The sequence below is a fragment of the Urocampus carinirostris genome, chromosome 5 (assembly GCF_059441175.1).
Source record: "Urocampus carinirostris isolate Australia breed hairy pipefish chromosome 5, RoL_Ucar_1.0, whole genome shotgun sequence".
Classification (NCBI taxonomy): domain Eukaryota; kingdom Metazoa; phylum Chordata; class Actinopteri; order Syngnathiformes; family Syngnathidae; genus Urocampus; species Urocampus carinirostris.
In genome coordinates this window covers 39,723,293-39,749,668 of record NC_142353.1, presented here as the reverse complement: position 1 = coordinate 39,749,668, position 26,376 = coordinate 39,723,293, and the positions used below count along the sequence as shown (strand labels likewise).

The window sequence follows — 26,376 nt, the reverse complement described above, 5'->3', positions numbered from 1 at the left end:
TTGTTAGAAAAAGTTCTCTATTTTTGAACAGTACATTTTTTGTAAAATACAGGGTTTTTGGCTGAATTCCTTCTCCATTTTGTGAAGATGTTTTGGCAGCATGGTATAGACGCAAAAAAATGTCCTTAAACAGCCAAGATTTGAAGATGGCATTTTTTCCGATGTATCCAATTTTGATATCCATTGTATATCTGTGCTTTGCAATAGATGCAATGTTTGTGTGTGGCATGTGGAAACCACCAGAGGATAAAAAAGGTTTTATGTACCACTACAAAACAGCTGTAAATTGACTTTAGCATGGATAGATTTTAACTGTGGTTTGCAGATCCAACAAGGTGACAAAAAGACGCTAACGCGTAACACAGACGAATTTATTTAAGAATAAATTCTATTACAAAAACCCCTAAGATTTCAAATAACACTTTAAAAGAATTTTGTTCTTTTTGAAACCATCCAGACAAAATACAAATAAAATATTTGTCATTAAAAAGAATGAAAACAAAATGTAACTGTACACAGCAGAAAATACCATTTATTGCAAACCGAACACCCCTGGCACCCAAGAAACTGAAGTCTCGCGATTAACCGACAAGAAAACAACCGTTTTTTCCTCTTTGAACCTGGACATAAAATAGTCCTCTACTAAAATAAACAAAAATACATTTCATAGAAAAAGAAAAAGAACTAGACTGACATTGTTATAGTCAAATATTGCTCATCTTATTCAATGGACATTTTAGAAGCAGCCATCTGTATTCTTGCAATAGCTTGAAGACAAAAAAAAACTATTACAGTATTTTAAAGTGTTGCCATTTATAAATATCAAGAGTATAAACACGTGTCAGGTTTACTTGCTAGCAAATGCCCCGGCGAGATGTCGAATGAACGGTGTGAGCGGACAGTACCAATGATCTCGGCGAGCGTTCGTTCAGGTTGCAAAAGATCGAAAACTCAACGTGCAGGGCTCTTTTCATTAATAAAGGCTGATTTCATTAGTTTGATTTTGTATAATTATTCTATCTTGAGCCCTAAAAGTCATTCCCATACATTTTCACCATGTGGTTTGTCAGTTGTTATAGAGGGTTTTCTATGGATGACCTATCTGCCGTATGTAGAAACGCACATGAATACATCATGTAATACTTAAAAGGTGGGGTGCGTAGTTTGCTGTGTTTGAAAAGTTGAGAATTAAATATTTGTTATATTATGTATGTCTTATCAATGCCAAACTGAGTTTAAAGATCCTTTATCTTTTACATTTTGTGTTCCAGCGATGGAGCGCATTCGGCTGGAGGGAAGGAGGCGGGTGGATGTGGGGGAGGAGAGTGATTTCACACGCGTGCTTGCGGTTTTCTTTTATCCCAGGTTGAAAATGGTGAAACTAAGAAAAGGGCTGTTTACGGTCCAAATGCCAACCTGAACTCCCCAAAAAGGTGAAAACGCGTATCTAAGAATTTCACTAACGAGTATGTGCAACAAAAGGGGTTGCAATGATGATTTTAGCCAAAAGGTGGTGTAAGCAAGCACAATATTTTAAAGTTTCAGACACTACTTTTAAATATATGACATAAATGCAATTTTTTATGTATATTCATATGCATTTTGTCTTTTATGTGTTTCAGTATGGCCTTTGTCTGCCTCCGTTTCGGCATCCCTGTCGGCGTGGACTTAGTCAATATCCATTTCGTTATCGGTTTCGGTGTGGACTTTTTCGGCATCAGTTATGGGCACCCGTTATGGCAATATCCATTTTGTCATTCGTTTCGGTGTGGACTTCTTTGGCATCCATGTCAATATGAACTTCGTCAGTAACCATTTCGTTATCTGTTTAGGTGTGGAATTTTTCAATATCTGCTACGTAGTAGATTTTGTCTGCATCGGTTTCGGAGTAAACTTTGTCAATAGTTTTTTTTTTCGCAATCAAAAAAAGGGTTTTTTTTTAACCAATAGAGTGCGCTGAATATAACACAGTGTCCCTTCAAATGAGAGAGGGTGGGGTCAAACTAAGGTTTTCACCTATTGGTAGATCAATGATTAACAAAGCATTTATGTATATGGTCTATTTCTTATATAAAATATGTATATATACATTTTTAAAAATATTTATATTATACATTATATATTTTAGATTTTTCTTGTATTTCGGTCAGCATTTATTAATGTATCCATTCATCTCTATATATGGCAGGATTGGCCCTCCATTGTTTTCCTAGCGGGTTATCATCAATAGATCCAACATGTGAATTTAGGGGACTCACAAAATGCAACTGGAACAACGCAGCGCCTGCACAGACTTGAATAAATAAAAGACAATGTCTATCAGAACCCTGGCTCACAAAAACTCATCTTGACACCGCAATTGTCATTTCCCGAGCGCGGCAGCCCCGTTTACGTGAAATGAGGAAGAAGGGTACCCAGCCCCTCACTGCAATGTTCTAAGAGTCCCCAATATCTGCTGCAATGTGCTTAAAGACACACCACCCTATGCTACCTCGACATCTGCTCATTTACAGTATGAGTGTGTTTAGAGAAAGGTCAAACCTAGTCAGTAAAGTCAACGAAAAATAGTCAGACATTAGTATTAATGTTACCTCTACATTAAATAAACAAAGTTCAACCTTTTCACCAATGACAAACCATTCAGACAAAAAAAACATGTTTCATGTTACAAGTCACTCCTGTGTTAAAAGTTCAATTAAGACCATCATTTATTCAAGTAATGTATACTTGAAGCCAAAATTTAAGCAGCATCAATTATTTGTTACCATTGATAACATGCGACAGTGAAATTTTGATTGTGATATTGTTGCCCAGGCAACTATCTGTATGGAAGATTTTTTTAGGTCTGCATATTTAAGTTTAATCTTCATCTGTCCATGTGTGTTGTGCTCGGGTCGTACATCAATAAATTACATATAATGTGCTGAAAATACACACATTTTCAAAAGTCGAGTTATGTGGACTTAATATGAAGTACAAATGTGAATACAGGTCTGTCAAACTGACAGATTTTGATGCAATGTGAATTGTGGCGTTGTGGGTATTAATTAAAGTGATTCATGCAAGTTCTTTGCATGTGTGAGACAAAGCTGCAATAATTACCCAAGAAAGATAGAATATCGAATGCCCGTTTAAAAGAACGTCTCAAACATGACAAACTGCCTCTTCATAAGAAGCGGTATTTGTCATTACAATCATTAAAACAAAAAAAGAAAGAAATTAAAGACCTAAAATAGTATTCCTGCAGTGTGTTATTGAGTACACCAAAACTCTCAAGAGTCGGGGATAAAGTTCTGCAACAAAAGCAGCTGAGGCCTCTTAGAGGCACTGGAATGCTGTGACTTTATAGAAAGGGATGCATCCTTTCGGACTAGTGCTATTGGAACCTTAGAGTGGCATCAGCCTAGTGGTGTGGAATAGGAGAGGGTTCAAGTCCTCAGCATGAACGGCCCGATGGAGAGACGGCTCGGAACGACTGCGTTCGATTTTTGGCAGCAGGTCCTGCACTTGCTCAATGGCCACCAGGATCTGATAAAAAAGGGGGATACAAACCTTAATGAGCAACACAATGTATTTATCTAATGGTTAGAAACATTTATATATGGAAACAATACACTAGGTTGTGGAGGTCAAACGTCAAATCTGGAGTGAAAATGCTACGTATGCAAGACTCTTAAGTTTTATTTTAGCCAGAACTAACATTTACAACTGTAAAATGTTGTCATAGTTAAAACTTCAATGTTTTCACTTCCGCAGCATTAAAATGTACAACTTTTAATGTCAGTTTAACAGATGAATTGCTTTTTAATTCAGTATTTTGTGATAGGAACAGCAGACTTGTTACCTGTGGAAACAAGAGCCTCTCGTCCCGTTTGAACTTCAGGCAGTCAATGATCAGCCTCTTCATTGATTTGGGCGAGGTACTGGAGAGCTTACTGAGGTCTGGAGACAAGTAACCGCGACCGACCATGAAGATTATCTGGAAGGACGGAAGGCAGGAATTTAGGCAGGAAAACAACAAAGGACTTTAGGCAGGGAGGAAGAAAGTTCGGTAGAAAGTTGGTCAAGGAAGGAAGTTATCCAGGAGGTTGGGCAAGGAAGGAAATTAGGTGGAAAGTTAGAGAGGAAGGAGGTTGGGCAGAAAGTTGGTCAAGGAGGGAAGTTAGGTGGAAAGTTAGGCAGGAAGTAAGTTGGGTAGAAAGTTATGCAGGAGGCTGGACAGGAAGGAAGTTAGGTGGAAAGTTAGGCAGGAAGGAAGTTGGGTAGAAGGTTATGCAGGAGGTTGGGCAGGAAGGAAGTTATGAAGGAGGTTGGGCAGGAAGTTAGGGAAGGAGGAAGGAAGTATGGCAGGCAGGAAGGAAGTAAGGAAGACGGGAAGGAATTCAGGCAAGAAGGAATTAAGTTAGGCAGGGAGGAAGTTAGGAATGAAGTTAGATAGAAATGAAGGAAGTAAGGGAGACGGGAAGGAATTGAGGCAAGCAGGAATTAAGTTAGGCATGGAGGAAGTTAGAAATGAAGTTAGGTAGAAATGAAGGAAGTAAGGGAGCTGGGAAGGAATTGAGGCAAGCTGGATTGAGGTAAGGAAGACGGGAAGGAACTGAGGCAAGAAGGAATGAAGTTAGGTAGAAATGAAGGAAGAAGGGGAGACGGGACGGAGTTGAGGCAAGCAGGAATGAAGTAAGGAAGACGGGAAGGAATTGAGGCAAGCAGGAATTAAGTTAGGCATGGAGGAAGTTGGGGATGAAATTAGGTAGAAATGAAGGAAGAAAGGGAGACAGGAAGGAATTGAGGCAAGCAGGAATGAATTAAGGAAGACTGGAAGGAATTGAGGCAAGCAGGAATGAATTAAGGAAGACTGGAAGGAATTGAGGCAAGCAGGAATCAAGTTAGGCAGGGAGGAAGTTGGGTAGAAATGAAGGAAGTAAGGGAGACGGGAAGGAATTGAGGCAAGCAGGAATGAAGTTAGGCAGGGAGGAATTTAGGAATCAAGTTAGGTAGAAATTAAGGAAGTAAGGGAGACGGGAAGGAATTGAGGCAAGCAGGAATGAAGTTAGACAGGGAGGAAGGATGTAAAGGAGGCAATAAAGAATTTGGAAGGCAGAAAGGAAGTTAGGAGGGAAAGAGGTTAGGCAGGGAGGACCGAAGTTAGGAAGTGATAAGGAAGAAGGAATTGTACCAGGAAGAAACTTAGGCAAAAGGGAGAAAAAGTTAGGCAAAAAAGTTAAAAGCACAAAGGAAAATAGTACATCATTATCTTAGGCCGAAAAGAGCCCACTGAACAAGACAAACGCCATTAAATGTCACTAAAATGCACGTTTCGTTGCAATTTAGGCAAAAACATTAGAAAATGTCTTTTTTGTCAAACCTGGTCTCGGTTGTTGATATTGGAGTACGGTAGTGTTCCGGACATTAGCTCGAAGAGCACGACTCCGTAGCCATATACGTCAGACTGGAACGTATACGGATTGCTGTCCTGCATCCGGATCACCTCAGGAGCCTTAAAACACGAGAAAAAGATGCATGCGCGTGATCTTCTCATTTTGTAGAAAAACCTTAAAACTAAATTACCATCCAAAGAATTGATCCGCTGGGCTGTTCCACCTGCTGAGAGCCACTCCATCGTGACTTTACTGTTGCAAGGCCAAAGTCCCCTATCTTAACAGTCCAACCTTCATGGAGGAAAATATCTACAAAATGTTCTCAGGAAATATTGTTTTTGTCAAAAAAAATAAAAAAATAAAAATAAAAAAGATCTGACCTGTGAAGTTGTGGTTGACGTTAGGATCCCAAATTATACATGAGGACATGCCATTGTAATTGAAAGCGCACTCAAATCTTGAGTTTAAGTTTTGAAAGCATTACAATTAAAATAGTCAGTTCTGTTTTGGGTATACTACAAGCAAACTACTGCTAGACAAAAAAGGATACTGTTTGATTTCAGGTCACGATGAATAATGTTCTTTGCATGAAGATAACTGGAAAGGAAAAAGTGCATTTTATTAGACATTACGACATTAAGCACAAAAAAAAGGCAATTCCTTGCATACGTGCAACATTAGAAAATCAAGCACAGGGTCAAAATACAGTAGTTTTGCACCTTACAATGTGGACTAAGAGGTTTTTAAGCTCATTCTTTACAGCATTCTCCCCACTATTCAACAAATTAGTTTTGGGTGCTCAAAACGTACGAAATTCTATGACGAGTTGGTGATGTCCTAAAATGCTGGTCTGCATCACAGCATCATGAAAATGCAGACTTGCCATTGGCTGAAATACCTCACACAATGTCTTTCTCTTCATTCATTTCAGACTCTTATGTGCTTTGTAAAGACTTTGCAAGTCGTTGATGCAATACTGTATTTTTTGTAATGTGGGTTAAAGGCTTGCAGTGATGTTTAAGCGGGAGCAAAACATGATAACCATGGATACGCAGAAGGCTGACATATTACTACCTACCCACTCTAAATTGCATGGCCGTAACCAATTGACAATCTGGATTATTAAAAATAAGGAGGCGGTTGAAGTAACGAAATCTCCTAAGGTCATGGGAATCCTCCCAGGTCGAAGATTTAATTGTCAATCCTCTGATGCTATCTTGTACCAGTATCCCCACCCACCCACTACTCCTCACGACCAGCCCAAGCCACGTGACACCAAAGGGAAATACAAATTCATTTTTACTTTACATGCATACATTTATTATGTTATGTATTCAATTCATAAGCATGTATATCACTTAATATATACTTTATCATCTTAAATTTTATCAGGGATACAGAAGGCTTTAAGTAGTAACCAGGGCAAACATATGTTTCCACCCAGTCTCGAAACGATCTACCCTAACAAAGGACTTTAAACGGTTCCTGTACCCAATTCGCGAAGCGACCATGCCACCTACTGGCCGCAAAACATTGTATGACACCAGCATTAGAGCCATGATGACACATTGCTGGATTTGGGTTTATCCGACTCTTCTGGTTTTTAATTTTGGAAACTCCTAATACTTACGCAATTCTATTATTTGACTGGCAAAGTCTGCTTGCTTAAAATGAGTTGAAAAAGATAGAGGTGCTATATGTTCAGTGTATGCTCGTTTTTTTCCAATGTTTAAGCTCAAAATGACCCAAAAAAATCATTCACATCTTGGATCATGCATAATTAGACAGCTATTCAAAGTCAGATCATTTGGATTTAGTGATGTAGAATATGGGGGAAAAGGCTTACTCCATGCCCTGCGCTGTCTGTCTGGCCACGTCAATCCGCCTCATGGTGTCGAATTTGGTTTCAGAGACATGCAGATGGCGGTACAGGCTGCTGCCTTCACACCACTGTGTGATTATGGCAAAATTGGGCTTAGTCATGTAGCCCATGAACAACAGGATGTTGACATGGCGGGTTTTCCTGAAGAGATGGAGATTCACAAGAACCAAAAAAGAACATTCAGAAATAAATCATTGTTCCATATTATTTTTAAAAATTACACAGCCCATTAGATATTTGCTTCAAACTTGACTATATAGAACATCAAAATAAACATAAAAATAGACCCAAATTTGAGTGAGAAAAAGGTTCTAAAAAGCATCAAAAGCCACAATGTGAATGTAGCCCATGAGATGTAGCCTGAACCACTACTTTTTAAATAAATCAAGAAAAACAGCTTACCGCAAGACCTGCATCTCATTTTTGAAGGCCTGTAACTGTTCGGGTGTCGGCTCTGTGACTTTAAGGATCTTGATCGCTACATCCCCGTGCCACTTGCCCTTGAATACGGTTCCAAAGGAGCCAGCTCCTATTCTCTTCTGGATGGTGACTTCCCGAGAGTGGACTTCCCAGTAGTAACTTGAGTCCCTGTAGCCGCCTCGATGCTGCAAATTCAATTTGCCCGGAAACATTTTTAAAAATTAATGTCAAGAGAACATCCACCAGCAAGCAAAAAAAAAAAAAGAATACTGAAAAATACTACGCACTACTCTCTTTTTGTCATCAGAGGAGGATGGCTTTCGTTCTTTGTGATCAGAAGGTGATTTTGGTGGCCTTCTACCTGGAGAACCTAAAGAAGGTGGACTGGTGGATGGCTTTGGTGATGGCTCAGGACCTGTAGGTATCGAAATCACCAAATTATATTTTGGGACACAATCGCATGCAAAATAAAAATGAAGCTGAAAATGAGCAATAATTTAAAATGCCAGCATACCTATAGTGTTGTTGAATTTCACCGCTTCCTAAAAGGTAGTGAGGAGGGAACAAATTAATTGGATTCCACACAATTGTAATTATTATTTACACATAACGTTCTCATTGCTAGCACGTTTACTGTCGTGTGAATTTTCTCAAGGGTGCAAAACAGATTCACAGCAATACAGGACAATCGTTTTTGGATAACTACTTTCCTATTTATTCAAAACAGATGCCTAAAAGAACATATCTGATTGGCCTAAACATGATCACATGAAACGATATAATGCTGGGTGCTAGGTGTCGCACTACCATTATAAATGAGAAACAAAAGTGAAAGTATCCGTAAAGATTAGCACTCCTGTTGAAAGAGGAGCTAATTATTTACGGTAAGCTTAAACAATGATGCATTGTATTTCTAAGGAAGCCCCCAATAAGCAGGTAGGCGCCTTGCATGGCTGACTCCCTATTGGTGGGTGAGTGTGTGTGTGAATGTGATAGTGTGGAGCACATTGTAAAACGCTTTGGGAGGTCTTCATTGACTTGAAAAGCGCTATATAAATGCAGACCATTTACCATTTATTTTGGCATTGGATCTAAATTTTAAATCTGACTGACAAGAGCAATGGAAATTTTAAATGACGAATCAGGGATGCGCATTTAATCCCAACAGTCAGTCGTTTTCAAATCGAATCAATGCCTATTAAATAGATTTCAACATGTTTTCCTGCTAAATTACAAGTATAAAATGTCCACAAGTCATCAACAAAGAGTTTGAAGCAAAATATAGCACCCTAAGAAAATTTGCACTCCACGAGTTCGCTAAATGTACACTCCGTTCTCGATATTTAGAGCGCCACATTGTGATGTCTATCATCAGTGTGATTGCAGGCTGCGTGCCCAGTCTGTTGCCAATCGCCCACTCTTTGCCTTGAAAGCAAAAGAAAAGCATGCATAGAAGAGATCCCACTTGCCTCTATAATGCTGGCAACTGCGGGGCTCACTGTGCTGACCATATGAACATTGGGTGTTGAGGTGGAACGATGCCTTTGTAAAGACTGGCCATCTCCACTGGGGATGGGGAAGGGAAAGGCTGATGTTGGGGATAGGAGGTCCTGCCTGTGACAAACATGAAACAAGTCAAGTCACATTTATTTGTTTAGCTCTTAAATCACAAAAAGTCCGCAGTACAACACATGGTCTATTTAAATATTTGTTTCCATCAGCTTACCCAGCAGGCTCTGGAGTTAAGGCTATGTTACTCTGTGAAGGGGAGTTTTCTGGCAGTAGTATCTGAGGATACTCATCTGTGCATGGACTGGATCACACCCGGGTAAACACAAGTAGAAAACGATAGCACAATAAACACAAAGAATACGTAATCGGAAAATGCGCAACTTGATTACGTGTGAGTGGGAGATGGTAAAAATGTGTATGTGACCTTTTAATAGTCTACAGACACAAACTTGTTTGCAAATGCCTAAAAACCCATTAATGTTGATGAAAACACATGTGTCATAGCAAAAGTAGCCTAACCGTGATTCAACTCACCGCTGTTTGCTAACAGTGTCCATGTCCACACAAACAGTAGGTACCTTGCTACTGCAGTGCTGGTGAAATTTGTATCCACACGTCTGGCACCTGAAGCCATTAAATAAAAACTTGTGGCAAAAATCACAGTAGGCCAATTTGAAGAACGTTTTCCGTGCCTGCAGATATTAAAATGGGATTGTTATTTCTGCTGAAAGATCGCATTAAAATAAAATAAATCAATCAGAAAACAACATTGTTTTTGCCTTAGTTACTTACATAGTTGTGCATGGTCAAGGGAATATCATCCAGGACCTCAACTAGTAGCTCTTCTCCAACTAAAGGAGTAATGTCCGTGTCCCAGTCTGTCAGTCTTTTACGACTGGACCAGCAAAAGACATGAAAGAAAATACAATTATTATCTTGCCAAAACATTGATTTAAGATTAGGGGATGGTATAATTGTAACCCGTGCAGTCCTTTGAGACAGTTTACAATTAAGGGCTATACAAATAAATGGAACTTGATTTTTTTCGAAATCCATACTGAATACATTTATGATATTAATTAATAACACCAAAAATACACAATTTTAATGACAATTTCCAACATATATGAAAGAAACTGTTACTTATAAGCCTTTTTTTTAATTTGATGGTTTCTATAAATTTGTTTGTTGGTGATAGGAATGAGTGGAGAGGTGTCGTAAAAGGATTGTGGGATATTTAGACGTGTTCTAAGGGATGGGCAGGGCACCCGTATGATGCGGCAGGGGTAAACCAGTGAAAGGTGTCTGGCCCTGCTGTTGAACAGAAGAGTGTGTTGTGTCACCCTTACCCGAGTGACATGGCCCCTTTCTTGTGTCACGTTCCATCTGGAGGGACGAAAGCATGACCAACTTGCGTGCCGAGGTGCTTGACTTGTTTGGGTGTTTGGGTTGGCCATGGTCCACAAAATTTTGTGGGTGTGTTTTTTGCGACTTTTTTGCTTTTTATTTTCTTTTTTGTATGTGTTTGTCTTACTGCCGGTCACCCCTCTCGAGGAATATGACCAGGGTAGATAGATAGATATAAATTTGAATTACAAGACAAACTTGTCCACTGTTGCAATCGTATATACCTTTATCATTAATTATACTATAATAATCAAGTTTCCTTTTAACTACCTGACGTTATTACAATACAATACTTTAAGAAAGAGATTGTAAATTGACTCGAGTTAAAGTCAGTATTTCACCTGAGACATAATGTGGTAAATGCATACTTAATACATTACAATAATGCAGGCTTACCCTTCGAGCAGACGGAATACAGCACAGCAATCTTGGCTTAAGCCTCTCACTTTAAGTGCTTTATCAAGACTCTCATATACCGTCTGTCCTTGGCGAACATTTACCTGTGAACACAAGAGTTTTTCAACCGGACATCACAGTCAAAGACAATGTCTAAGAAAATGTATTGGGGCAGTGTGAAATACATTGATCAATGTACCTATTCATTTTCTATATCCTCAAAACTACTTGATAAACAGCCAGCCTCTCAGTTGCGTCATATATGCAAACCACATTCACAATGTCATCAAGATATCCATATAATGCATTATTTTTCAAAATCTGACTAATGTGACATGGCGAGATAAATCTAATTTGAATTAAAAAAGAGGGGAGGAGGATGAAACACCATCTGCCAGACCAAATGGTATTTTTCTCAGTCACTGACAAAGTGAGAAATATTTCAAACTTTGTGCGAGTAATTACTCATATAACCGGCCGTACCAGCAATGTTCTTTGTCTGAGAATTACCACATTATTTTTGTAACTTTGCAACTTGCAGCATTATTCAATTTTAAAACATGCAACAATAAAACAATAAAAAGACTGATGGCTCATTATAAAGAGCAGCATCGAGTGCTTTTCCTCACCACAGTCCTTTGCTTGTTGGGGAGATAGACTCTGATCGTGCCCCCACCTCGCGGCACATCCTCTGGACTAGTTTCTCCTGAGGAGGAGAATGAGGAGGTGGACGACATGATGAAAGGAACTGGTAAGGTGATGCTATACTTGACACGAAAACCTCAGGAGAGCATCATTGGCCGCAGAATCCAAAAGCATAAAATGTTTACTTGGAACCTGCAAGAAAATGAATGTTTGATTTGGCGGGTGTGCAGTAAGTATACAAGTTCAATATGTATTGTTTAAAATGTGCCTTTCAGAAAAGCAATCTCTATCCATCTTTTTAATACTGCTTTCAAGTTGGGTCGCCAAAGACCTTCTTGCCAGCTTCATGTGGGGAAACCAAAATGTTTTCCTAGGCAAGCAGAGAGACAGCCTCTGTAGCGTCTCCTGTCTTTTTTGTTTTACCAATTCACAAATCAGCTGTTAACCTCTAGACTAAGAACTGCAGATTGAAAATTAAAGTTAACAATAATACCACATGTTCTGAATTTCACCCCAAATCCCACAGCTCTGTGTACAAATCACGTCCATAAAAGGTTATAAATAGAAGCACTGACAAATGCCAGCTAAGGTGTAGCCCAAACCTCACTAAAACAAATCAGTGTAAATGCCAGCAATGCAGAACAAAACTCATGACATCAGCAATACACAGCCCAAACAGTTTTGGTACCGCATACTCCCAAACGCACCCACCCAAAAACTCAACAAAACTCTCATGCTTCCCCAAGTCCCTGTCAAAGATGACACAACCCACAGTTCCATGGCTGGCACTGCTCCTCTGGAATCTGATTTTACTTTAAGACGGAAGACCCTCCCCAGCACACCCAGGGAGGCAGGGGTGTGTAATCCATCTGCAGTTAAAAAGATGTTCCACCAACCATGTCTGCTAATCCATAGACAGTGTCCCCTATAGCCATGCAACTGTTGTCAACCGGGTTAGACTTGCAAATCTACAGACTGCTTTCTCAAAGAAAGTCCGTTGATGGTATTGGGGTTTTCCCAATATTCACCAAAAAAAGAGAAATAAGCAAAATCCATAACAAGGTTTTACAGTATGACCAAAGCCTGACTTTTTCTATATACTGTTACGTTTATGAGGAAAAAATACCAGCATGATTACGTATTATCTAAATAGATTAGCAATTTGACAGATCGCGTGAAGTGTTACACGATCTTGCAGTAAACTGGGGATATGATCTTCACAGTAATTACACGATATTAATACTTAAAATTGCATACCCCTGCAGACAAAAAAAATCCTCGTGTCTGGAGCAAATAAACAGACAAGTGCTATTCCTGACAGAAAGCCGAAGCTGTAAACTTAAATTGAGTGATGCTAATGCAGCGTTAGCCTTTTAGCGTAATGTGGGATTTGTCAACTAGAGTTGATAATAGTGTTGTGGAAAGCCATGTTTCTCTTAACTGTGCCACTCCATGGCTTTTTAAACTGCCCGTCCAACTACTTGTACTGGCAATTAACAGCGAAGTTATAACGTTGTAACGTAAAACAAGCGTTAACGCAACCTGTAGCACTTTTGCTCGGTGCGGGAGATTATGTAGCCACCGAGTAGCTAAAGTACTTTTTTAGCTATTAGTAGCCAGACGAAGGCAGGTCACAACGTTAGCGAACTTGATGGCTTTTACCAATGCGTCGGCTCCCCGAGTTGCTGCTGTTCCTTTCTCTGCTTCGTCTACTCGTCAGGTCGCCATCAAAACCCGCAGCGTGATATTATTCTTCCGTGTCTCGTCTATTTCTACTGATTAATAACCATTCGAATTCCCTCCGGAAGATTTATCAAAGTCTAGATAGAAATCATGTCTTACCTGTGGCAGCCATCTTGAACTCTCTCAATCTAAAGTCGAATCTGTCAAGAAGTTTAGGGAAAGCGGAAAACCTCTGAAATGCTCTTTTTTCATTGGTCACTTCTTTGAGCTGCGTCCTTTCATTGGACACGGCCGGTTGGACATGACACGGAAGGGCGTGGCTTAAAACTCCCTGTCATGTAAATGAACTCGACTGGGTATTACTACACTGTACACCTAGGTGCGATGTTAGCAAATATCAAAATGGCACGCAAGGAAAAAAAATAAGAAAAGAAACACACTGTATAAGAGAATCCCCCTACAAAAATGCAGTACATTGTCTGCTTCTACATAACTTTTATGAGTGTTTTCGATTAGTGTGCCAGGGCGTAGTTTTTGGGTGGACAAGGGGGGGACGTGTCCCCACAGTGGTCACTTACAAAATTGCACCATGTCTTACACCACCTATCGATCCATTTTCTGTACCGCTTATCCTCCCTAGGGCCGCGGGAGTCCTGGAGCCCATCCCAGTCATCATGGTTGCCAGCTAGTCGCAGGGGACACAGAGACATAATCTCACATTCCATTGAAATGTGGGAGGAAACCCACGCAGGCACGGGGAGAACATGCAAACTCTGCAGGGAGGCTGTAGCAGCTGTAATTGAACCCTAGACCTCTGCAACGTGGGGCTGCGTGTGAACCACCTAGCTGCTGTGTCTGCGCTACACCTGTGCTTTTGAATTATTTTTCTGCCAAAGGGAAGAACATGTGTCTTATAAGCATAATTTCTGTGTGATGTCAAGTCACATTTATTTGTATAGCCCTTATTTACAAAAATGACTCAAAGGACTGCTCAGGATTACAATTACACCATCGCCTGATCTTAAACCAACATGCAGGCAAGGAAAAACTCAAAACCTCAGGTTGAGGAAATAAACCTCGAGAAGGGGCCTCACCAGTGGTAATCCCCCTACCAGGATGACCAGGGTGGAAAAGATTTAGCATTGAGTCACATTACCCAAACATAGTAAACATCAATAAAAGAGAACACTCGGTAACATGTTGAAATTTGTCTGGAAAGTGCATGACAGCAATCGTTAATTGAGAGCTTTATTCGTATGGCTTCATGCTGGCCGCTGCCAAAAATGTTTAAACATACCAAGCACACCGATTTTTCCCCATCTAACCCTGTGATCGGAGTGTAGCTGATTTCTACATATGCGTCAGTAAACATTGGATTTTCCTCTTTATCCCCGTCTAACGCCACCTATCTTCTCCATCCATCCATCCATTATCCGCACCACTTATCCTCAGTAGGGTCGCGGGGGTGCTGGAGCCCATCCCAGCCATCTCCAGGCAGTGGGCAGGGGACACCCTGAAGAGGTTGGCAGCCAATCGCAGGGCACACAGGGAGACAATTCTCTCGCTCAATCACACCTAGGGACAATTCGGACCGGCCAATTAACCTGACAAGCGTGTTTTTGGAATGTGGGAGGAAACCGGAGTGCCCGGAGGAAACCCACGCAAGCACGAGGAGAACATGCAAACTCCGCACACGAAGGTAGGAAGCTGGATTTGAACCCATAACCCCAGAACTGTGCCACACACGCGCTAACCACTGTGCCGCCGTGCTGCCCGCCTGTCTTCTCATTCTTCTTAAATATTTTTTCATGGGGTGCCTGAAGTGTGTGTGATACTTTGTGTCTACACTTCATACTCATTCCCTAGTGCAAAGCGTGGATGCTTCAACACCGAGCGCACACTCCGCCAATGAGATTACTGCTGTCCCCTAATGTAGTGGAAGTGCAACGGACTTTATCCTAGCACAGTAAAAAATTTAAAAAAAGTTAGCAGCAGAGCTTCCTGCCCACCCAGGGGGGCCCGCCCCACTATTTGAGAACCACTGTCCTACACCAATGCCAAGACGAAACCTACTCCCTGGTGTCTTTCGACAAAGTTCCAGAGGAGAGTATGTGGTGTCACTGTGTGATATGCTGGGAGCAGTGGACAGGAAAATCAGAGAAATCAACACAGCCCAGAAAATCATTGGATTCTCCCTGCCTAGTTAGACGATATTTCTGATTTGAAACACCATAGCAGAGCCATCAACATTATAAGACTTCCCCCCCCGGCCAACACCTTTTTGACCTGTTGCATACAGGTCCTCAAAACAAGGACAAACAGGGTGAGACAGCTCCTCCCCCAGGGCCATCACCACCCTAAACGAGCGCACAAAACCAAAAATAAATCTGGCCCTTTTTTTTGCTTTTTAAAGCACAAAGCTGTGAAAACTATTTACATTGCACAATTGTAATGATGTACTTTGTTTTCCATTCAGAAATATTGCACTTCTATTATAACTTTGGCCTGTCTCTAACCATGTCTCTTATCCTGATAGTCTTGTTTTGCTCTTTAAAGTCTTTATTACATGTTTCCCCAGAACCGCAGGTCTAAACTCAATAAAAACAATGTTTTACTCTGTTGTTATCAAGGACAATAAAAGCAATTCATTTCAATTGAGTGTGCTTCAAGGGGGTCAGCAACCAACGGCTCTAGAGCCTTATATGGCTCTTTAGCGCTAGCTACCCTAGGAGCGTTAATGGGAATGCTATTGAATAAGATGGGGAATTATAATGGATATTTTGTAGTCACTTTGGGGTTTTCTGTAAGAGGATATTTTCCAATGCTTTGAAATAATTTAAATTTAAGACTAATTTTTGATTGAATTTAAAAATGGGTTTATAAAAGGCTTACAATATTTTGTGGCTTGAGACATATTTTTGTTTTCGTGGTCTGTTATGGCCCCTTTAACATTTTGGGTTGTTGATCCCTACGCTAGACCTCGTCCAGTGTGCCACAGGAACTTGCTCGATCTCGCAAAAAAAGCTTGCCATTGTTCAGTATTGTTGCTTTCTTTCAGGGTCCAGCCAAATAACGAACATTCATCCATATCAGAAGGGGGCAGAAGATGACTTTATTTCTTTAGTATAACTGTACTAATTATCTGCTCATGAGGTAGTACAGTTTATTTATTATCTAATATTTTTATGAAGCTGATTGCGACTGAGAAATTATATATGAAATAAAGGTAAAAATCTTGCACATAATACTGCTACCTTTAATTATATCCTAATAAGAAAATAAAGGTTCAGACTTGGTAAAAAATACTTCCATCGGCAAATAATGTTTGCTAACTTTTAGATTTTTTTTTTTAAATAAAAACAACAAAAAAATAAAGTCAAACTTGAAAAACAGGTTAAAAATATAGTTCAATCAAAAATAACAGCAATGTTATTAACCAAAACGAATAACCTGCATTACATTCTGGGCTGTGGTGACCACAAATGATATACATTTTTTTATATATATATATATGTATACTAGCAATTTAGGCAACATGATACACTTACACATAAAACAGTTTCCGGTAATTAATCATGAAACATTTTTAGATAGAGGTACTTTATTCATCCCCGTAGGGAAATTTACACTTCCATCAGTATCCTTGTGTTGAAAAATAACTAAAAGATATAGAATACAAAAATACTCGATATAAAGTGTTGATATAGAGTATATAAATAGTGCTACGGAAAATACACACTGCAATAAAAACAGGGTAATATGCAATGTGGGGGGTGGGGTTTAATGTGGGCTTTTACTCCCCCGGGTGGAGTTAAAGAGCCTCATGGCATAAGAAATGATCTCCTCAGTCTGTCCGTTTTAGTAGAATTTTTTATGACAAAATGTGTGCCTAGGCTCCGATAAGGTTAGGAAACACTGAATTATATCAAATTTGATCTATGTTGTAGAAATGAATTTTAAGCGTGGAAGCTGTAGAGAAAATGAGACAATCCAAACCAAGAAACATATTTATTAAAAAAAGAACAGAAAAACTCACAACTGTACATCATAACTGTTATGGGTGTCTGCAAAGATATCATCCGTGAAGTGGAGATGTTGAAATTGTACAGTACTTCATGAAAATAAACATTAGACTTAAAGAATGAATATTTTTCAAATGCAAGTTAAATAAATATTGATTAGGCTACTCAACACTGAGAAACCTCCTTTTCTTGGAAGTGTTGGTAAAAGCGTGGTGTCGCCATTCGACGTCTGCCGACTTCTCATTTTCCAGGGTTCCCAGTTTGATCATGTATACTAGAGGAAGAAAACAGGTTTAGAAGGTAAGGAGATGTTAAAATAATTACACGGCACAACAGTTAGCTTCTAACACGTGCAGTTAATGAACTGGGGTAGTTTGTTTAGACCAAGTGTGGGGCTTATTGTCATAACTCAGAACAGACACTGCACATAGGTTAATATTTAAACAAACACAGACCCTAAAAAGTTAAAACACCACCACTGAAGCAAGTTATCACATTGCTCACTGCATACATAGCAAAGCACGGAAAACCATTTATATCTTAGACCAAATCAGCTGTTATTTCTGTTGCACTTATTTTCAAGAAGCCCTCTGGCTTTGTTGCTGTTATTTCAAGTTTTGATATTTTCTGCAATAAGATTTCATTGATGAATGGTATGGTCGCTGTCCATTTCACTTGTTTTTTTTATTGTAGTTCAGAATGGTTGATTCTTGTGGTAAAAAATTGAAGTCATTGATGTCTACAGGCCTCTCCACATGTTGCTCACATTAATTTTCTAGTTTATTGAAAAAGAATAGTGGAAGACAAATTGGTCAGTTATACTTTTTCAATGTATATGCAAGTTGTATATTTGGACTGGTGCAAAATTACAACACTGTCGGATATAATAAAAAAAATGTTGTTCGAGTCATTGATCTCTGTGTGGCATACTGATTTAAAAGGACATTTGAAAGTGGCACTCCACACTGAAAAGGTTGCTGACCCCTGGTTTATTCTATTCTTTCCTAAGCTCAGAGGAAGTCAACCCAAATAATTTATTGACAATAATGTTTATGTGGCACCGCAAATCATTTTGACTAACATCATGTATGTAGAATATGAGATAAACAATATCCATCTGTTTTTAATTACCTTGAAGAGGGAGGATAGACATTGTGCCTCTTGTGGTCAATTGAAAATCACAACAAATTCCCCAGGCCTCTGCGGTAAAAACTATCACACCTCCCCTTTTCTTTCATGATTGGTTTATAAATGAGTCCTGAGTCACTGAGATCGTCATAGTCACTTGTTAGCAATAACCTTCTTCCTCAAGCAGAGGAAGCTGGCTTAGGCAGTCATCACCAACATCCAGATGAAAGTAGTGGGGGATTATGGTTACGTACAAATACCTGAGCACCACATTTGACAGTGTGCTGAAGTTCTCTTCGAATGTTGAAGAGATCCTCAAGAAATGCCAACAAAGACTGCATCTGCTCAGGAAACTAAAATCTTTCGGGGTCAGCAGTAACATCCTCACCACTTTCTACTACTCCTTCGTTGAGAGTGTGATCACCTTCTCCTTCATATCCTGGTTCCACTCCATCAGTATACAGAATAGAAACCGTCTGTTGAACACTGTAAAAATCTGCTCCGAAATAATAGGCCAGCCTTTAAGAGCTCTCACAACCCTGTGTGAGCAACAAACCACCAAATCAGAATCCTTAAGGACCCAACACACATCCTGTTCCCGGAATATGTTTGGCTGCCATCAAGACGCAGACTTCGCTGCTCCGGCAGCAGGACTCAAAGGAGGAAGACTGGCTTCATCCCCAGGGCTGTTCAGCACCTGAACTCGCAGCCCCGCCTCCTAGTGTTCGGAGTGTTCAACCGACAGTGCACCAACTCATTTATATTGGAACCCATTTATATCGCTACTTTTTATACATATTATTCAGTCTTATTTATTGTATGGACTTCAGCACTTTACGGGTGAACATTGGATTATTGTATCTATGTGGGTGGGTGCTACTCTGTGCGCCTTTTAATTGCCTCTTGGGGACAAATAAAGTGTTTTGATTGATTAATCGATCGATTGAAGTCGCAAAATAATGATCTCTTCCCGAGATGGACTAAACTAGGTGGATCTTTTATTGTAAAGAGAAAATTAACACCTGAATGCCACTGGACTTATGTTGTGTGAAGAGTGGAAAGACAGATGTACAATTAAGGTTACCATTTTGATTTAAAAAGTGTAGTCTAGATGGTTTTCAGAGCTCCAGTGACATATTTATCAAATTACTTTTCAATTAAGCTTTGTCTAATTATCGCATAATAATAAGCATTATACCAAATACTACATTATCAATTAGTATTGTGATCGTAGGTTCATACTTACACTTCATTTCAAACCTGGGCCCCACTTCTGTCAGTTCAATGTTCTTGTGGTCTTTCTTCTTATAAGTATGATGTCTGTAAAGAATATATAAATGTTTAAAGCACAAGGTAAAGCTACTACCTACTCATCCAATGTGGTACAGAAACACCTCTAAACCGACCTAAAAGAAATGAAGTCCTCTTGGTTGGCGAATGTGATTACGCGCCGGCTGTCCTCTTTTGGCACTGGAAAAAGATACTTGAGGATATTGGATACCTGTGCAAGGAAAATTAATTAGGTGAGCTAATGGAGAAAGGATGAAATACGCCAACAATAGCATGTGTGCAGTGCATGCACGAGTACTCACCCGCCTGCCGAGCCGTGAGGTGAAGTTGTGAAAGATGAGATGGGGGTTGGCCTCGGACATGGTGCCTATGTCTGGGACATCGTGCCTCATCACAACATTGTAAAGCGTGAAATAAGCTGTGGGTCCGAATGGAAGGTGGCAAACCACTAGGCCATCTGCAAATATAATTGAGCAAACAATTTTGGCATTTACCGAAATTATTTATGTATAAGACACACTTTTTTTCCTTTTAAAAGCTAAAGTTTGAGTGCGCGTCTTACGCGAGGTTTTACGGTACTAAATTAGATAGACACTTTATTCATCCCCGTAGGGAAATTCGCACTTCCAGCAGTATCCTCGTATTGAAAAAGAAAATAAAAAAAATAAAAGATATAAAATACAAAAGTACCCAATATAACGTGTTGATATAGAGTATTTAAATAGTGCTAAGCAAAATACACACTGTAATAAAAATAGGGTAATATGCAAATGTTGGGGTGGGGTTTATTGTGGGCTTTTACTCCCCCGGGTGGAGTTAAAGAGCCTCATGGCATGAGGAAGAAATGATCTCCTCAGTCTGTCCGTGGACAGAAAATTAACATATGTATCAAAAGTTTGATCGGTTAAAAAAATATCGCTGACCTCAATCACGACAGATTGGATGCATTGGGACTCAAACTGGGGTAGTGCGGGATCCTAGACCACCAGTGATATAGATACATTACATATAAAAAGGCACCCGATTTCATATCACCACACTTTTTATTCACAGTACCAAACAAAAAGAAAAAAAAAGCTGTTTGATGCATCTGGTGATAAAATTTAACTTTGAAAGACGTTTTATATATTGTATATTTGACATCAGTCCTGTGCTCATAGTTTACATGGTCAAATAATTATTTTAATCACGTATTGAACAATGTTTGTCACAATGCTTAGTTTGAGATGAGAACAAATCATACAAAATTCTATACCTATTTTTAATTAAAAATGATGGGTTCCTTTGATACACGAGTGCGCGTTATTTAGAAATGAAAACGGTACTTTCACTTCAGAAGTAACCATAAATGTAACATAACCATTGCCAAATCATGTACATTTGCACAAATCAGAACTTTTTGTGTAAAAGGTACCAGATGCACTTTCTGACCTACGTGTTGTACTGTGTGTCTTAGTGTAGTGTGTCCTAGCATGGTCTTTTTTTTTATCTTCTAGACACTGAAGGCTGAGAGAAATATAATTTCAAATCTTTGTTTATGCTGCAGAATTGACAAAAAAGTCGACTTTGACTAAATACACATTAATTTTTCTTTTAATTATTTTTAATACCAAGTCAAAAAGTAATTGTTGCATTGAACCCTTAAAACAAAGACAAACAAACCTGGCTGTCCTCTGGTTTCATGAATGATGACGAGATCAGTAACGTTGTTGGATTTGCAAGCTCCCACCAGTATAGGAATATCATGGTTTCCCCTGTTCATGCGTTGGGCTCCAGGAAACATTAACTTTACCTCCTGTTTCGGGACGAGGACAAGTTTATTGACATAAATGTGGCAGATTTTTTTTTTCCACAAAAAATAGACTACAACGTATCATTTTGCAGTAATCCCTTGTTGTTTGTGGGGGTTTGGCCCCCTCCCCAAAAAACTCAGACAGGCAAAATAAGCGTAGAAATCTTGCGACTGGCTGGCAACCAGCTCAGGGTGTCCCTTGACGACTGCGTGAAGATAGCTGGGATAAGTGGTGTAGATAATGGATGGATGGACTGTATTAAACATTAAAACCAAAGAACAAACCCTGTTTAACTTCTGCACTGTCAAATTATACTTGTAATCATCATTGTGAACTAACAGATACTAATAAGGCAGAGAATCGCAGGGTATGCTTAAGTGAACCGTAATGAACTGCCGCATGTGCGACATGTACCACACCGCAACACTGCCGCTAGGGCATACCATTACACAAACCAGGGGTTTCACACTCCCCCTTACAGTTTCGCTGCTCTTCTGAACGAGCCGCTACATTCCGACGTCGCTATGCAGCGTTTTTTCTTCTGTTGTTGGCAGTGAAGTCGTGTTTTCGAGAGAAGAACATAGTGGATGGCAGTTTTTTTTATTAATGGAAAGAAAATCCTTACACACCAACATGTCACTATTGATTATGCTTAAGTACTGCAATGAACGGCTCATAAATGGGTTTCATACTTGAGCTACTCGCTGAAATTCAAGTACAGTGGAACCTCGGTTTTCGAACGCCTCTCAGTTCGAACAAATCGGAGTTCGACCAAAAATTTCGAGAAATTCTTGCTTCGCTGTTCGGTCAAAAATGCGGAGTTCGAACGCCGGTAATGCGTGAGTGCGTACGCTAGAGTGCGATGCTGAGCGGCCTATGGGTGTAGATCGCCCCCACCCCTCGTGACCAACTGTTATCACGTGCGCCTCTTTTTGCTTTCGCTTTTAATATCGGTGAATGGAGTGTTTTAGTCCCTAACTATGCCTCCGAAGAAGGTCGGTGCAAGCAGGACAGGTGAAAAAAGAAAAGTTGTTCATACAACTATTGCCATTAAAAAAGACATAATAGCTAAATATGAAAGAGGTGTGCGAGTTTCCGATCTTGCTGGGGAATACAGCATGCGCCTTCTGCTGACCACCACAAAGGTAAGAAATCCTATTCATAATTCTTTTCATGATCTTTTTTTTTTTACACGTTCGTGTTAGCGTAATCTTTCGTACGGAAGATTACGATAACGCGAACGTATGATTAGCCTGGGTTAGCTTTACGATTACGTTGAACATTCAGGGTCTTGGAACTGAGCCCAAAATTCAGGAGCCCCCTTTCCAATGAAGCGCTAGCCACTTGTGGTGCTAAATGACTTGTGTAAACGACCTGATTTTTTTATTTTTACACGTTCATGGTAGCGTAATCTTTCGTAAGGAAGATTACAATAACGCGAACGTACGATTAGCCTGGGTTAGCTTCATGTTTACGTTAAACATTCATGGTAAACATTCAGGGTGTTGGACCGGATTAAAATGATTTACATTATTTTCAATAGGAAAAATTATTTCGGTGATTGAACAAATCGGTTCTCGAACAGGGTTCTGGAACGGATTATGGTCGAGAACCGAGGTTCCACTGTACCTTGAAATTGCATGAGAATTTGCACATTCCACATATTAAATAAAAGTGGAGTAACTGCTTAGCCAATCAGAAAGACAATGCACGATGAAAATCTGCACAGTATTAAACTCGCGAAAAGTAAACCGCAATATAGCAAGGGATTACTGCATTTCAAAACGCAGAACTAAAACGGCAAAAAGCCTGTTTTTTCAAATATGACTAAAGAAGCCGCATGATGCTTGTCCACATCACATTTCGTTTCTTGTGTTTAAGTCCACAACTGGCCTTTTTGGGTTGGAGCTTTCAGGTATGCCTATGACTGTCTGCTGGTCACTATGTGCCCGGCAATTCCCTTGGCAAACATTCATGGATGGTTGAATGAATATTACGGCAAAGGAAATGGAAGGATATTGGATCTAGATATTGTAAACAGACACCGTCTAATGAAATTTGCACTCGAAAAAATTGTCAGAACTGTTTTTAGACGTGATGTAAATTTGTTATGGTGCCAAAGAAAAAACAAAACCAAACCTTAGCAAACATTTTGAGTCTAGAACTCGGGTCTCTGGAAGTGGTGACCAGGACTTTTGGATCTTCTACCCCAGCCCACTTGTACTCATCATCCATATGTGAGGTGACACCTGATAGACACACAACCCCATAATATAAATGGATATCTTGTGCATACAGATAATGGTGATTTGCACAAATTGTAACACGAACCTTCTGCACCGGCATCATCATACTCCAGAAGTCTTTGTAGCTCCAACGCATCTTTGCGTACCTCCGTTGGGAGGAGGACGTTTTCTAAAGTGAGCGGGAAAAATGTGAGGTTGATGCCACGCATTGGGCTACTTTGTTTATTTTAAAACAACCACACCTCTTACCCTCAAGAGCACCCTTGAGCTTCTGTTTCTTCTCTTCAATTGTTCGGAGCCTGTCTTCCTGTGCCTTCCTGAACAAGTACTCCCGCCTCAGTCTCACCTCACGACGAAGCTGTTTTTTAAAAAGACAAAGCCGTTATATCGAATGTAAAGAACTTTTATGGACAGTGTGTAATTATTGACCCCCTAAATGTCACTGTAGTGTTTAGTGCGACCTAAAACGCATGAGGAAGATTGGAAACTACAAAAACCCAACTGCAACATTTTTCTTATTTTTGCCCTGCTTTATATAGTTTTTGGTTACCTGTAACAGCAAGATGGTTATGTCATCTCCCCCCTCTAAGTGGGGCTCATGTTGTGTAAACCAGTGCAAATTGCCTGACCTACGAGTATTTAAAATATCCATTATATGATGAATCATAAGTTTTTGCTTAATATTTATATCAATATTGATTTTTAATGGGGGCGGGACGGCGGATGCAGAGACTTGGAGCCTGAACCCAGATTTAAGAAGGAAATTGAATGTTTTTGAGATGAAGTGTTTGAGGAGTATGTTAGGAGTGACAAGATTGGATAGATTGAGAAATGAAATTGTGAGAGACAGAACTGGAGTAGTCGTGGAACTGAGCAAGCGTGTGGCTAAGACAGTACTCGGTTGGTTTGGACACATGGAGAGGATGGATGAGGAGCGAATGTTGAAGAAGATCTACAGAGCAGAAGTCAATGGAAGGAGAACAAGAGGAAGGCCGCGATTGACGTGGATGGATGGTGTTATGAGTGCACTGGAGGAAAGCGGTCCAAATATAATGGAAGCTAGAGCTCTTGTTGGTGATAGGAAGAAGTGGAGAGGTGTTGTGAAAAGATAGTGGGATTGTGGACGCGTTCTTAAGGATGGGCTGGGCACCCATATGATGCGGCAGGGGTAAACCAGTGAAAGCTGTCAGGCCCTGCTGTTGAACAAAAGAGTGTGTTGTGTCACCCTGACCCGAGTGACATGGCCGCTTTCTGGTGTCCCATTTCATCTGGAGGGACGAAAGCATGACCAACTTAGGTGCCTAACCTGTTTGGGTGTTTGGGCAATTGGGTTGGCCATGGTCCAAAAATTCTCGTGTGTGTTTTTTGCTCTTTTTTCCCCTTTTATTTTCTTTGTTATTGTATGTGTTTGTCTTGCTGTCAGTCACCGCTCTTGAGGGATATGACCAGGGTAGATAGATAGATAGGGACGGCGGATGAATGGTTGGCATGTCTGGGCACAGTTCTGAAGCCATGGGTTCAAAACCAGCTATCGATCTTCCTGTGCGGAGTTTGCATGTACTCCCCGAGCCTACGTGGGTTTCCTCCAGGCGCCCCAGTTTTCTCCCACATTTCAAAAAACATGCATGGCATGTTTAATGGTGACTTCAATTGTTCCTAGGTATAGGTGAGCTTATAAATGATTGTCTGTCTAGATGTGCCCTGGCTGGCAACCAGTTCACTGACCCACGATAGATAGGATGGGCTCCGGCACCCCGCGACCCTAGTGATGATAAGCGATGCAGATGGTGGATGGATAATTTTTAAAATTACGTATTTTTTTAATAACTAATACACACTGTCCCTTTACCAAAAAAAGAAGTAAATCTTAGGACATATTTTGATGGACATGCCCTGCCGAAACCACAAACCTTACTTTACCTTTTCAAATACTGTACATATTAAAAATATCTAAAAAAAAAGAACCTTAAGTTTACAAGACGAAAAACTGTTCCGTCGCATCCATTATAAACTTAACTAGACGAAAGCATACAAATACCCTTTCGCACCAAGGTCAGAGTGAACATGAATTTTCTCCCTTACCAACTTTAGGATTTCACTTCAAACACAAAATATAAATCAAAGAGAAAACCCTTACCATGTTTTATCTTCTGCTAGCAGCTAGCTACTGCTATCACTACCCACATGGAGTGCAGTTTACAACAATGTTGTTCATTGGCCAAAGTTGCAGCCAATAGGATCGTTCGATACTACTACGTGAGAAATTGATCCAAAATAAAAGTATTGGGTCGACTCAAGCAACGTTTTGTCATAAAAATTAGACATCTAAACTAGGCCATTATTTAGAATGTGTTATCTTAAACGATCGAAATTCAATCCGAATAGACTGTGCAGTTACTGCAGTTGCTGTGCCGTGCGTACTAATCCAGTTGAGGACAGTAAAGCACTTCATGTAACAAGAACGCCCTCTACTGGAAATTATTAAAAACATCATGTGCCTGAAATGAAGGAAAATTACGTTTTATGCCTCTACCGAAACTAGGATAACGCATTATACGTTTCAAATGTGAGTAA

At 39.9% G+C, this 26,376-nt stretch overlaps 2 protein-coding genes across 3 annotated transcripts; both read right to left on the bottom strand.

Annotated features, from left to right (window-relative positions):
- Positions 1 to 357: 357 nt before the first annotated feature.
- Positions 358 to 13,548, bottom strand: araf (A-Raf proto-oncogene, serine/threonine kinase). 2 transcript variants are annotated; one of them, XM_088336812.1, is made up of 16 exons: positions 13,483 to 13,548; positions 11,625 to 11,832; positions 10,996 to 11,099; positions 9,985 to 10,087; positions 9,727 to 9,884; positions 9,407 to 9,493; positions 9,146 to 9,294; positions 8,195 to 8,218; positions 7,968 to 8,095; positions 7,663 to 7,865; positions 7,225 to 7,401; positions 5,929 to 5,975; positions 5,569 to 5,687; positions 5,366 to 5,497; positions 3,845 to 3,979; positions 358 to 3,528 (listed from the first exon to the last, which is right to left on the bottom strand). In XM_088336812.1, exons 2-16 carry the CDS (start codon positions 11,730 to 11,732, stop codon positions 3,388 to 3,390), a joined length of 1,815 nt encoding a protein of 604 aa, XP_088192938.1. In that variant the 5' UTR covers positions 11,733 to 11,832; positions 13,483 to 13,548; the 3' UTR covers positions 358 to 3,387. The 2 variants fall into 2 exon arrangements, with proteins under 2 accessions (XP_088192938.1, XP_088192939.1); XM_088336813.1 differs by lacking the exon at positions 13,483 to 13,548 and adding an exon at positions 13,303 to 13,430.
- Positions 13,549 to 17,414: 3,866 nt separating this feature from the next.
- imp4 (IMP U3 small nucleolar ribonucleoprotein 4) lies at positions 17,415 to 26,204 on the bottom strand. The gene is made up of 9 exons (XM_088335214.1): positions 25,940 to 26,204; positions 24,052 to 24,160; positions 23,888 to 23,971; positions 23,696 to 23,805; positions 21,426 to 21,558; positions 20,066 to 20,220; positions 19,880 to 19,974; positions 19,720 to 19,793; positions 17,415 to 17,619 (listed from the first exon to the last, which is right to left on the bottom strand). The coding sequence occupies exons 1-9, from the start codon at positions 25,940 to 25,942 to the stop codon at positions 17,507 to 17,509; spliced, it is 876 nt and encodes a 291-aa protein (XP_088191340.1). The 5' UTR covers positions 25,943 to 26,204; the 3' UTR covers positions 17,415 to 17,506.
- Positions 26,205 to 26,376: the final 172 nt, after the last annotated feature.

Bases quoted from the DNA above. Each gene is read 5' to 3' on its own strand.
- araf (XM_088336812.1), bottom strand. From the start codon at position 11,732: ATGTCGTCCACCTCCTCATTCTCCTCCTCAGGAGAAACTAGTCCAGAG. The intron at 7,866-7,967 runs GTGCGTAGTATT...TTGAATTTGCAG, and splicing joins CTGATGACAAAAAGAGAGTA to CATCGAGGCGGCTACAGGGA. The intron at 3,980-5,365 runs GTTTGACAAAAA...CCGTCCTTCCAG, and splicing joins ATATCAACAACCGAGACCAG to ATAATCTTCATGGTCGGTCG.
- imp4 (XM_088335214.1), bottom strand. The intron at 21,559-23,695 runs GTTTGGTTTTGT...GTCCCGAAACAG, and splicing joins GACTCAAAATGTTTGCTAAG to GAGGTAAAGTTAATGTTTCC. The intron at 17,620-19,719 runs GTAAGTATGAAC...TTCTTCCTCTAG, and splicing joins GCCCAGGTTTGAAATGAAGT to TATACATGATCAAACTGGGA.